The following is a 13,824-nucleotide window of genomic DNA, read 5'->3' on the forward strand; positions in this document are numbered from 1 at the left end:
ATCGGCCACTGGCATCCTTCTCGCTTGAGTTCTGTAGAGGCTGCTTCACTGCCCCATGTGAATTTCCTAAGTCTGGGTCCTCCAGTCTGTTACTACTGTTGATCTGGTCCATTTGTACATGTCCAGAAAGGACCTTTAGCTTTTGTTGGATATTAATTGGGAATTTTCCACTTACCTTTTAAAAACTGAAACCGTGGATGTGTAATATCTGATTTCAAGTTATTTCTGTTGGTGAGTTTGTCTTGAATTCTTGTTTTGGGCTTTTTTTGGTTTTTTTTTAAAGCCCTTTTCCAGCTGAAGTAAACTTTATTTGGGTATTAAATTCACTGGGAGGAGCAGCTGCCATGGTCTTGTATTTATTTATTTAGTGTTACCGCAAATGTGATTGCAGTTTTAAAAAGTATATTTCAGAATACAGATTCAGAATAGAATATTACTGGTTGATGACAATGCATCATATGCCCCCCTCCACCAGTTTTGTTGTTTATTCTTGTCTTAAATGAAGACATTTGGTGAATTCTTTTTACATCAGGTTCTTCATCAGTTAAAATTTCTCAGAGGGGAGCTGATAAATAATTTACAGCCATGAATTTCTAAGTGCAATGAATTATTCGCGTTGTAGGTTGATCTGACAGTTATATGTTTATAAATGTAATGATTAATGTTCTAATTTATTTTTTAGCTTTCATCTTTTTATTAGAGTCATTGGGAAAAGTGGATATTGTCTGATTAACTAAAAGTTTGAGTTAATGTTTTTGAAGCCTCTTCTCATTTGCTTTTCTGGAGCAAAATTAAGTGCTGTGTTTTGAAGCATACCATGTGCATGGAACTGCAGTGGAATATGCTCTTCAGATATTTGTCTGTATGCTTTAGTTTTACATGCTGATGCACTCTGTTTCGTTTCTCTATTTTTACTCTTTTTAATGTTCTTTTTTGCAACTGGGTTGTTTTTTATAGTTGGAAGATTACTCTGCAATATCTCTGTTGCTCTGCTGCCCAAAAGGCAAAGAGCAATGTCTTGGCACTGATGGTTGGTTGTGTTTTCTGTATTTAGTCCCTATCACCTGGCTGAATGGGGTGTAAGGAAGCAAGGAGATCATGCCTATTGCCATGCCTGTGTCTTGACAGGGATGTAAGAGACTTACCCCTTAGCCTGGACATGCTGTCCATGTTACAGTCTAACTTTTAGCACTGAAGGCTTGCTGTTGCTCTGATGTTCACAAAAAATTACCAACACATTGTAACTGTTTTGGTTGTTTGTTTGGTGGTTTTGTTGTTGTAAAGAATAAAATTCGGAATCTAATAAGTGTACCTGATAGGTATTAAGTCATAGCCTGTGTAATCTTGGAAGTTTATTAACAGAGCATGTACATTAAATGGTGATGGCATGTCTTTGTATGTGAAAGGGCTACATGCATAATGGAATGGGAAGGTTGTGATAAATGTTTAAGTATAAATAGTAACAGGCATTCATATACTGCTTGTTACTACACAGAGTGGGATATATACCCAGCGTGTATTCAAAGCTGGGAAATTACCATTTCCTCTGCACTAATAAAGATGTTGGCGTCCAGGTGGGATTTTGTTGTATCTGTGATGGGAAGGGAACTACTCTAAACCTGTCAGAGTAGCAACCACTATTGAAAGCTTAGGTGGCTTACACAGGTAGGAATGTGTGAGGCTGCCAAAAGCCTTTGCCAGCAGGAAGCCTGGCCTCACCGGTGTCAGGGCAGCACTCTTGAGAGCAGTAGCAGTGGCTGTGCGGTGTAGCAGGGCAGGGCAGGGTGGTCAGATAATCAGGTGAGTCCCTGGGGCCTTTCTGCCACTTGGGATTTTGCTGATGCAGAGTGGTGAGGAGACATGAAACTAGACAGGCTGCATCAGCAAATAATTTTGGCGTTGAGTTATTCCAACAAAATTGCTTTTTTACCTGTTTATTGTTTTGCTGGTGAAAAGGGCTTTGGTGCACCTACAGGTAGCTTAGTTTTGCTGGGACACTTGCCCCTGTTCCAGGTTGTTTAGCCAGGAACCAACACAACTGTAGTGGCAAAGGGCTTCTACACCTGACATAGCTTACACTGGGGCAGCACCCTGAAAGAAACCCTAGAAGTATTTTTGTTGCCAGCCAAGAGAATTAGAGAAGCCATCAGAAGGAGATGCTGAGAAGAGAAAGGGATAAAACAGACTGCCACTGTGCTACAGTTACCTTAGGCTGGGGAGACAGCAGTCGTCCAGGCACAGAGGAGTCAGAGGCTGTAGTACAGAGACCAGCAGTAATGGTAGCCTTTCCAATCTGACCTCCTGAATCTGACCACAATCTGACCATAAATGCCAAAACCCTCTTTTTTCTTTTTTTTTTTTTTTCCCTTCTTAATGCCTTTCCAGGTACATATGGACTGTGGTAAGCTTTAGACAGAAGAGAGGGGCAAAGGAGCTGTGAACAAAGCAGGCAGTGACAAGCATGACCACCCAATGTAGTTTGCAGCAGAGTCCAGACATGCACTTAAAGCAAAATACATTTCTTTTTTTTTAAAGCAAATTGACTGGAGTGGTATTATCATTTAACCTCCGAGAGTCTTCTCAGGCTGTAGTGGTGTCAGCTTTCCCTGGGCTTATTTATCTGAGTCAATAATAAGTCACCAGAGTCACTCACTTTCCATATGAGTTTATGGGAGAAAGGCATGTCTGGGTGCTCCTTGGTAGTCAGAAAGGAAAGGCTGCCAAGGGCAAGGACCCCGAGCTGTGTGCAGGCAGGCAGAGAAAGCTCTTTGGTCTCTGGATCACACTGAGATGCATCAGTTTTTGAAGAAAAGCTGAAAAATGTGATTATGTTGGGGGAGGTGGGGGTACAGCTCTAAGTCTGCATGCTTGCAGTACAGTGAGCAGCTCAAAATTACAGCCTGCAAATAGATGTACACGTTTAACTTCTTAGTAGGGCTGTAACTCCCTGCTGTAGTGCAGTAAGAATAGGAATACTTAACCATTTAGATTGTGATTTCTATTTTCAGGGCTGTGCCAGCCAGCGTTAGGTACTTCAGTGTAAAGCAGGCGGGTAATCTGTGAACAGAATTTGAAGCTTTTTGATTTGGGGGGGAGGCAATGTTGTTTTGCATACTCCCCAGAATAACAGGAGGTTCAGACCCATCTGCTCCAGCAGTGGGGTCATGGCGTCTTTCAGCCTCCTCCCAGGAGAGACTCTCAGGCAGGAGCTGATTTCTTCTCGGCTCTGACCACCATCGCCCTCAGTAATTATAGCAGCGTTGAAATTCCGAGCTAAAAACAGAAGTGCAGCATGTGCCTATTCCCCATGTGATTCAGAAACCAGGAAATTGAAAGAGCCTGACTGAGAGGAGAGGGAGTGCAAAGCAATAGACACATCTAATATTTATCTCAAACCTGCTACGCCTGGGACGCAGGAGCTGTCATCTGCCGGAGCTGATTATGCATGCAGCCGAGCAGAGCCTGATTGGGTGTAGTAGGACCTAAGGAGAGGGAGAGAGGGAGCAGGGAGAGAGTTCCGCTCGCAGCACCGAAATGTAAACAGTGTGAAGCGAGAGGGAGTGTAAAGCCTTTATGCTCTGAAGAGCCAGCAGCCGGCCGCGGGCTCCCATGGCTCCGGCAGCGTACCTCTTGCAGGTCTAGCCGTGCCCGGCTTGATGAACAGAAGCAGACGTTTGGAGGATCTCCTGCCTGTGGATACAAATAGGGGGCAATCGGGATGCGCTAGCTTTCTCCGGCGGCGCCGCAGCTCTGTCGTGCTCCGTGCCGCAGCTGGGACAGGGCAATGGACATGAACATGAAGAAGTTCACAGTGCGTCGGTTCTTCTCGGTCTATCTCCGCAAGAAGTCTCGGTCAAAGAGCTCCAGCCTAAGTAGATTTGAGGTAAAATTCGCCTTAACTTTGTTAAACGTAGCAAATGCCATTAGGTGCCGGTGACAGAAATACAAGAGAATCCTGCGTTTACTGACGTGATAAATAGTTAAAGGTGATCTTTCCCTGGAGGTGGTGATAGTCGCACCTGATGTTCTTTGTTTCAGTGTAATTCAGTGCTTTTTCTCGGTAGTATTCAATACATTGCATAATGTATTTAGTGTGTTGCTAAGGATCCTTTTATCAGCCCGGCAGGGGAGAGGGAAGCTGGCTCAGGACATCATGAAGTTGTAGGAAATAATTACGGATCCACTTAAATTAGCACAAATGGCACCATACTTTACAATAGCTTCATATTATAGTCTTCCTCCCTTGTGCATATACCATTCTTTCTCAGTGCCAGATTTCCAAATAATTAATCAGTTTGCTAGTGCCTTTTATTTATACGGTATGTTAGGGATTTGCTTGCTTGTTTGTCCATAGGTTCTTATGCTTGCACAGATTTTTGCATGTCTCTTCTCTCCCATGCATCCTGGTGTTTTGTTGTTGTTGTAAGGAGAAGTTCTTCAGGAGCTAAGGGACAATGTCAAATTAAGCCTACGATGATTTAGCAGTGTGAGGAGATGAAGGCAGTTCAAGTCGGCGGTATTAGCAGACAGGAATGTGTGAATGAGTTAGAACCAGGATTTCTGCCTCCCTTCCTTGAACCATTGTTCTTCAGACCTATATTTGGAGCTGTGAATAGCCGGCAGGATGTGAGATCAATTGAATAGATGTCAGTTATATTTATGTTGTTCACTTTATCATTGCAGATGATCTGCAACCTCTGCATTAAAATAGAGGTAGATGGGGCCTGATTCCCCTCTGCCTCACATTTGTTTTGTGCTGGTGTACTTCAGTTGACCTCGGAGGAGTTACTCTGATTTGCACCGATATTCCCAGGAGGAGGATTAGTCTCATGCTGTGCGAATACATTTTAAAGTGTTATTCTCTTAGTGTCCCATTTAAAGTACCAGGTAATTGTTTGAATGTGAAGTTCTTCATGTGTCATTGCTTAAACAGGACATGCAGAAAAGCAGAGTGTTTGGCTGGCATGTTTTGCTGTGTTTTTTTTCTTTAACTCTTTAAAATCAGCTGTCTTGAAAAAATGGTCATGTAAGGTACCTAATTTTATTTCACTCATCCAATAGTCATGCTATGCATTTAAAACCCCTAATAAATCAAAAGCTCCCTCCTTGCACCAGCCCTGCCTCTCTAGGACTGAGGGGACAAGCAGGGAACCCTTCCTTTCCCTGTTGTGAACCCAGAATTGAAAAAGGCCAACCTGAAATAGATGTTCCTTGTAACACACTGTAAATTCACTAAGCTCGTGCTCCACTGGAGCCAACACAAAGTAGACCTGGAGTTACATGAAGAAGTTCTGAGGCAGATGAGTGTCTGTGTAGGCTGCCAGTGTCAAGGTGTGGATGTTGAGGGGAGATGGGTTTGAGACAGCAAAGCCCCACCAGATCTTGTAACTATTCATCTGACAGTGCCATAGTTTGGGAGAAAAAGATTTCACCACACTAATTGTTTTACTGGCTGACCTAGCATGAATGACCAGTACAATTCAGCATTTGGAGCAAGCCAGGCCCTTGCTTCATTTAAAAAAAACAAACAAACAAACCCCCCAAAAACCTTCTTTACAATTCCTTTGATCATCAGTATTAGATTTACTATCTATGTAAATAGATATTCAATATCTATGAAATAGTTTTCCCTTACTTGATCTTGTCTTGTAATGATTTTTTTCCCCCTGTCTTTAAATAATTTGCTTCAAGAAGCAGCTTGATATGTATCCCATCACACATGTGAGTTCAGAGCATTTTGTCTGTTTCCCTCCTGTGCCCCTTGACTTGGCAGTCATGACCAACTTTATGCAAAGTGACTCAGTATTATAATGCAGCAGGGAGTAAGGGTTGTTCCAATGAAGAAGAAAAAATGATTCATAAAATCTGTTCTGCTATTTAAGTGTGAAAATCATCAGAGATGTTCTTGCTTAGAGGGGGAAAAAACAAACATGAACATCAAGCCCCCTCTGTGATTTCCATCCCTGAGTACTTCTGTGTATAAATTTGTAATTGCAGGCTAATGAGCGCTTGTCAGCCAAACATAAAGTGCAAGGAAGCCTGTTGGTCGTTGAATTATTTAGAAGTCAGAATATTCTTTGTCCTCATACGTAGATATTTCTAAAGAGGCAGTAAAAGGCACAGGTTATTACATCATAGAATGAGTAAGTGTAAAATAGAGGAAAGAAATTTGGAGAAAGCACATGGCATTGCTTTGCTTAGTGTGTGTTAGCCAATGTACCTGGCAAGTTATGTGTTGCTAGATGTTATTTGAAATTTGGAAGGGGGCTGTTGTTCCTAGCTTGTGTAGGTTGTTGTAGTGTTGTTTTGACCAGGTGGGTGGGATTAAAACGGTTTTAAGATAGATACTCCTGATTCAAGCATTTGAGATCTTTAAAGTACGACTATTAAAGTAGATTCAAAATAACATAATATTAGTTATTAAGATCGTATCATTAATTACTTTTTCCAGTGTGGTATTCACTTTTAATTCATTGCAATGAGCTTCATAAATTACAGAGCAGGGTATAGATGCAGAAAATGACTTAGCAAGTCACAGTTTGCATCTTGACCTTTACTTAATCATTTCATATGCCAATATCATTGCTGTATCAACAAGATCATTGCCCCATGTAAATATCTGGGTTTCACACTTTGTCCTGCTAAAGGGAGCCGAGCACACTCTGGTAAATGAGATGTTACAGGAGTTTTGTTTCATCTTGCCCAAAATGTGTCCCCTTTTTGTTATTCTGGGAAAACTTGGCTGAAATTTGAACTTATCTGGCTATACTTTCAGGTTTTCAGTTTATATTATTTTTCAGTATGGCCTGCATTGCCCTTCATTTATAAGGTATCTAGTGATGTAATTTTATTAAATGTGCAGAGCCAAGTTTTGCCCTTCTGCATGCACAGAGTTCTTACTGAAGTCAGCTGAAATCCAGCAAAGTCAATGGGAACTGCATGTGTGCATCCAAGAGGAGGGCTTTGTTTATGGTTCTTGCTGAGTGTTGATGAACATGAATGTGAAACCATCAGGAGAAAGTACGCACAGTGTGGATCTACTAAAGACTTTGAGCCCCAGTGGAATGCATCTTATGGCAGTGAGCAATATCCCTTGATTTATAAATCAAAAGTTAAATATGCCATTTGAATAAGCTAGGAAAGACTTAAGCATGCGAAGAATTTGATTATATTTACACCAGTGACACAGAAGCATATATTGGGTTTTTTTTGAGAAAATGACCAATTAAAACATTAAACCCTTTGATTCTTCTGGGACATGTTTCAGATTTTTGCATTCTTTATGTATTCTTAATTCATTATTCTTTAATTCTTGTTTTGTCTCACTGGTAATGGTGAATCCAAATTCTGTTTGGTCTACATATGGGGCTTTTAGAGCCTAGCAGAGTTCTTTCAAATTAATTCAAAATTAATTTGGACCCTGGTGCATCTCAGCATAGTCAGTTGTGAGAGGCAGGACCTCCTGTGGGTGATTCATGTATGGGTCCTCTTTGGGTTCCAGCATTGGCATGTGGGATATGGAAGCAAGCCTATGCAGTTTGGTAAGGCATAGTGCAGAAGGATTGGCACTGGCTTTATAATACTTTATGATGATAGATTTTTTGTTCTAATCTTAGGCTCTGATTTTGATTTCCTTTAGGTTTTAATTAGAGCAGCCTTAGGAAAGTGGTCAGCAAATGCTGAGCTAGACTGCTCCTTTTGCACAGTGAGCTGGAGCAATGCTTCACTTGCAAACGCTTGTGAATTCTTCTGCACTTGTATAAAGAATAATTTTGTTCTTTAGCAGTAGTGTGTCCTTCATTCTGTCTTTTTTTTTATTTTTATAGATAATAATTGGGTAGAAGAATATATTCTTTCTGTCAAAGGTTAGACTGAAAGAGGCGAATTAAAGAACAGAGATGGGGATTAACAGCCCAAGACCAGCTCTGCAAGGTGCAAGTGCTGAGGAAGCTTTAGGTGTTTTTTTTCCCTTGGTAATGATCATCTTTGTGATGTGTGTTCTTGTTACAGCAGAAGTTACCGACGCTATTGTAGTCTGACTTCCCCCAGCTGCCGGCAAGACTTGTGTGAGGAAATGCTGCAATTCTTGTAGTCTTGCATGGCTTGCTGGGGGTGAAGGGGGGCAGGGCAGGGAATGGAGAGCAGGAGGAGGACAGGTCACTTCAGGAGCCACAGGATCGAATTTTCAGGCTCATTTTGATAACTTGCTGTGTCATTGCAGATGGTTCAGACCTCTGTGTCCTTCATTCCCCATTTGTAAAATGAAAATCTAATGAATATTCAAGTCCTTTGATACCATTCTACCTACTTACACTGGGTTTGGTGCTAAGAGAGGTTATTCACATACGTACGCATTTATAATACAGGAGTCTCTCCCCAGCTCCCCAAATACTTCTACCTTTATACCAAATAAACAGTCTCTTGCACCTCAGGCCTGCGATGTCCTCCTTCCCACAAGCCTCAAATTAACTGCTGAGCTACAGAAAGGGAAAATTATGCAAGTTGATGTAGGGATAGCTTGTCCGTAGAAAAATAATAGAAAAATAGGGCTGGGAGGGATTGAAAAAAACCTTGATCTGGACTTCCCCTCCTCCTGCCTAGGCAGCATCAACTACATCTAAACTATCACACGAAAGAAAGATGTTTTTCTAACCTCTTCTTAAAGGCCTCCGACAGTAAATGCCCATAACCTCCCCAGGAGGTATATTTTACAACATTATCCTAGTGTCTGAGAGCTTTTCTTACGGCAATTTAAGCCTGTGTCATCTTGTCCTGCCCGTTGTAACTGTGAAAAAGAGATTGTTTCCTTTTCTTTGCAGCAAGATTTTATGCATTTGAAAGCTTTTTAGGTCCCCTTTCCTCAGTCTCTGCTGTAGGGTAGGAAAATTACTTTCTTCCTTTCTGAAAGTTAGGGACTTTCAGGAGCAAGACCTTGTGCCAATCACAGCAACATTGCTAAGGAGAAGCCCTTCCTTTGGATGCTAATGGTCCCTTGTAAAAATCACTTTTATTTCAAAGAACCCTACCCTGTCAAAGACCAATCCAAATTGTTATTTTATGCTCCATTTCCACGATCTAAATGCCTGCATGATGCCTTGATCTGATGGTATTTGGCATCCAGTCCAGAGCTGACAGCCTATCCTGGGCTCTCATGTTAGATCAATCCTGACATGCATCACACAGTTAAACACAGACTTTGGTCACATACCCAGGGTACACACATGTTTGGGCATAGCGCAGGGACCTGATATTCTCTCATAACAGACGAGGTCTTCATTTAGTTGTGGTATGGGTCTTCTCTGATCAGCTGATGGGCCACACACATGTATACCTTATTTGACTGGCGATGATGCAGTGGTATGGTGAACACGTTTGGTCATGATCACAGACAAATGATGAAGAGTGAAACGGAGAGGCTGATGCCTGTCCATTGTGTCTGTGGGCAAGGTAATGTCCTGTTTCCCTGAGCCTGGAGCATCTGTAAGCAGGTGTTCAGGAGGAAAAGAGCTGAACCTGGTGGACTGATGGGGAACTGTGGGCAGCTAGGCCCCTGCCTAGCAGTAGAGTAACTTGGTTCTATGGAAGTGGAAAACATGTAATTTTATTCTAGCTTTTAGCTCATAATGTTATGGCCTGGCTGACCCTGTGGCACAAAAAGTCTGTTCTCAGAGGACTGAGCTCTCCCGCACCTATTTTTATAATCAGTAGCATCTGATTCATCCATTTTTCTGCTAGTCTCAGGAGAGGACTCCTTTTGTGCGTGCTTTTTGTATTTGTGTCCTCACAGGTAACTGAAAATATTTCCAAGGACAGACAGAAATTAGAACAAAGAAACTTCTTAGGTTTATGTACCAGTTACTAAAGTAGAAATACTTTTCATCTAAATATTTGCTAGTCAGTTCCTTTTGCTCACTTCAACAGGACCTACTGTCCCAGGTTTGCAATGATTTGTAAAAGTATTCGGCAAGGAAGAGAAGCAGCAATGAGTTCTGCACTCAGGACATACACACTCTCTCTCTCTGTGATGCCGTCAGCTCTTACAGGGCACAGCTTTGCTTCCTGAAGAACGGTCTCAGGAAATGGAAAAGAATGAGAGTGGATCATTGAATCTACCTTGAAAATAGCTACCTTGCTATTTTCAATCTACCTTGAAAAAAGCTTCCTGACTATGTGTAAGGAAGCAAGCGATACATCTGTTCAAGGTCCTTGCAGCACAGCTACCATTTGCACACTTGGACCTTTTGTGCCTTCCAGGCAGTTTGGGATGGAGGCTCCCTCAGTGGGTGCGTGCATGGTGATGGGGCAGCCACAGCATGGATATGGAAGACTTTGAAGGAGCAGCCATCCCTTAGCTGTGAAATGTTGCTCGCTCCTTTGAAATTTGTTGCCAGTATCAGTGTTTCTGCGGAGCTGCTTTTACTGTGGGATGTGAGAGAGCCTAGAGCTCTCCTCTGAGTGCCAGGAGTTCAAGGATACTAGAAGTGCAAACCATTGAGAATGCAGAAGACAAAACAGCGGTGTTTCCAATGAGGAGAACCTTCTTCTCAGATTGCAGTGATATTATTAGGTATTATGTAGCAGTGTGTGGGCAAGAAGGGGAGATAGAGGCTGCTAGCATGCTTTCAGGTGGTAAGTAATGATAGTAATTATGCCATGCCTCTTTCCTGCAGGGCCAAATTTGGACCTGGACGTGACTGGCAGAAGGCAGTAAACAGTTCTCTTCAAGAGTTATTACAAATAAACTGAAGGCTTTTTTTTTTTGGGGGGGGGGGGGGGGGGACGGGGGACGACACACGACAACTGAGTGTGTAGGTTTTTATCTATAAAACTTACCTTTGACTGTTGTTAACAGGACTGTTAACAGGTAAACAGGAGATACCCAGTCCTGGTTGTTCTCAGAAGCATCACTCCCCAGACAAGTTTGTGGTGCCCAACAGGATAATGTCAGCTCAGTGCTGCGATATGGGGCTTCTTTAGGGACATATGAGTGCTGAGTGGTGTCAATTCCTGCTATACATTATGGGTAAAAAGTAGTGGTGAGCTGAGAGTGATGGTAAGCAGGAAAATAGTATTTTTTTTCTTATTTCATGTAAACATGTGGAATACATTTTATGCACATGTATATACATTCAGGGTCTCTGATTTTATGCTGTACATTTCTTTTTTGAAGTTCTGTAGGACTCAACAAGGAGAGAACTAGTATGATTAGACATTTTTTTGAATTTTGTATGGAAATTCAATTTTAAAACTACAGAATTTAGTACAGGCTGCTGCTTGTAATACAAATAATGAAACAATATTTAAGCATAATAAAAAAATGACATTTCTGTTCCAGAGGAATATTAGAGCTTGCCCTTCAAAACTACAGACAACTTAACTCCATGCTGAATTTGTGAGTCATCTCATTATTTACAAGACTGAGCCTTAGACATCTCCATGGACAAATTAATACAAAGATGTGTTCCAGACTCAAAGCTTTACCATGTCCTTAGGAGGGAAGGAATCAAGTACTTCCTTCAGCTAGCAGTATGGCATAGGCTGCTGTATGCCATAAAGAGTGAATGAACTAGTTGGTGGTGAAAACTGTTGAAAAAATGGTAAAAAAAGGTCTTTAAAAGCTTAAACTTACTGGTTTGAAAGATCTGTGTGTTGTAGAACATGCTTTAGGATTGAGCCTTTTTGGGGGTGGTAACTCTTTGGAGAAATAGTGTTGTCCAAAAAAGTGGGATTGCTCACACAGTGTGCAAGAGCCAATTGACACAGAGTTCAGGTATGTATTTATTACAGATTTGCACAGGGCTGGGGTCTAGGTGGTATTCCACAAAGCAAGCCCCAACTTCAGAAGAACAAGAATATGTATTTTCCAAGCTCTGCCTAAAAGATACTATTGGTAATTAGTTATGAATTGTAGTTTTCTATTGGTTTATACATCTTTCACTTTGATTTAAAGTTACAGCATATTTTTAATTTATTACACGTGTCCTGGGCTGGGGGAGGAGAATCTTTTAGTCCTGAATTGAGTTGGTGGCTGCAATCTCCCCATGCCACCTTTCCCTCCCCCCTAGTTACAGTCTCATTCTGCTGACTTCTTGTCTTTGTTGCAATTAGCTGGGCACCTCCTGGGGCAGGATGTTCCCCTATCAGGCTTGTAGTTCTCCTTCAAGGGCACAGTCATTGATACAAAGTTACAGATAGATGACTAATCTAACTTCCCTAGAAGAGGAGAGTCATTTCATGTTGACAACAATAAGATAACAGGGATTTAATGCATAGCTAGACAGCAATAGGGTGTGTTCTTGGCATATATCAAGCCTGGCCATCCCAGAGGTCAATATTTTGGTCTCCTGTTTGGACAGAGGACTAACTGTTCTATGTAATTTATATGTAAAGTGGCCAGCACTGATAAATGGTACAACAGAAAACCTTCATATTATGTGCTTACATAAGCAATTTTCCTGAAAAATAAGTAAAGGGCTTGGGCAGATGTTTAGTCCTTTGGTGTATTGGGTCTGGCTGAGATGGCATTAATTTTCCCCACAGCAGCCCTCACAGTGCTGTGCTTTGTGTTGGTAGCCAGAAAGGTGTTGGTAACACCAGTGTTTCGGCTACTGCTGAGCAGCGCTCGCGCAGCACCAAGGCTGTCTCTCCACCAGCTCCCCCCTCACTAGTAGGGTGGGGGTGGGCAAGATCTTGGCAGGGGACACAGCCAGGACAGCTGAGCCAAACTGACCAAAGGGATAGTCCATACCACGTGATTCTGCTCAGCAATAAAAGCGAAGTGAAAAGAGGACGAGGGAGGCGGTTGTTATCATGATGCTTGTCTTCTGGAGCAACCGCTACACGTACTGAAGCCCTGCTTCCCGGGAAGTGGCCGGACATCACTGGCTGATGGGAAGTAGCAAATAAATCTTTTGTTTTTCTTTGCTTCTGCTTTTATTAAACTGCCTTTATCTTGACCCATGAGGGTTTTTTCCATCTTATTTTCTCCCCTCCATCGTGCGGAGGAACGGTGTGGTAGAGCAGCTTGGGGGCATCTCACCAAGGTCAACCCACCATATTTAGTCAGAGGGGGAAGAGTTTTTCTTTTAGAATATTTTTTGTTTTGTTTTGCTAGTAAGTAATAAAGAAAATCCTATAGCAGTTCAACTTTGTCTTCTCGACTTCCACATTGAGGGCAACGAGTAGACAAGTGCTGTGACTCTGGCAGATATCTTTGCCTTTGATTTCTGCGTCAGCACCTCTCCATACCAGTCTTTCCTGTATGAGACAACCTCTGCTTGTGACTAGAAAATGCCTGAGACAGCAATCAAATGTTGTAATTGCATTCATTTTAAAGTCATCTGTCTAAATATCTTAAATCCTGCTGTATTGGCTGTTGGTCTGCACAATATCTACTTTATTCCTGTATGATTATGTGCTGCAATTATTACTGAAGTATAATCTGAAATCAAGGCTTTATATTAGATTATTTCCATGACACAGTTCAAAACCATTTATAACCACTGAATTTGAATTTTTGATTACTAAATGTGTGCAGGTGTTAAATAGTGCATACTTCAAAAGTTTTTTAATAACATTTCATTATATTGAAAAGGCTTGAAGCTTTTTCCTGGCAAGTAAAATCACTAATTTTTCTTATGAAATGAACTTAATATTTTGTTAAATTGGTATTAACAAGGTGGCTAAACCAAGACAGTTTCAAAATGTGAATGGTTTTCATGTGATGGCAATACAAAGGAATTTTAAAGTGCTGGCATTTTAAGGCTGATTTCAAGCACATTGCAGTGCCTTAATTTGAAAGAATAGATGCCCTTCTGGAAAAGA

General features: G+C 41.6%; 1 protein-coding gene across 3 annotated transcripts in view; it reads left to right on the top strand.

Moving 5' to 3' along the window:
- RPS6KA2 (ribosomal protein S6 kinase A2) overlaps nucleotides 1-13,824 on the top strand; it is a 321,508-nt gene that overhangs the window by 128,956 nt on the left and 178,728 nt on the right. Inside the window, exon 1 of one of the 3 annotated variants that reach the window (XM_056344106.1) lies at nucleotides 3,312-3,883. The exons of the other annotated variants lie outside the window; for them this stretch is intronic. Within the exon in view, the coding sequence (XP_056200081.1) occupies nucleotides 3,785-3,883 (99 nt within the window). The 5' untranslated portion in view covers nucleotides 3,312-3,784. Of the gene's footprint in view, nucleotides 1-3,311; nucleotides 3,884-13,824 lie in introns of those variants that run through there. 3 annotated transcript variants of the gene reach the window in all.

This window comes from Falco biarmicus, chromosome 6, assembly GCF_023638135.1.
Source record: "Falco biarmicus isolate bFalBia1 chromosome 6, bFalBia1.pri, whole genome shotgun sequence".
NCBI classification, from domain to species: domain Eukaryota; kingdom Metazoa; phylum Chordata; class Aves; order Falconiformes; family Falconidae; genus Falco; species Falco biarmicus.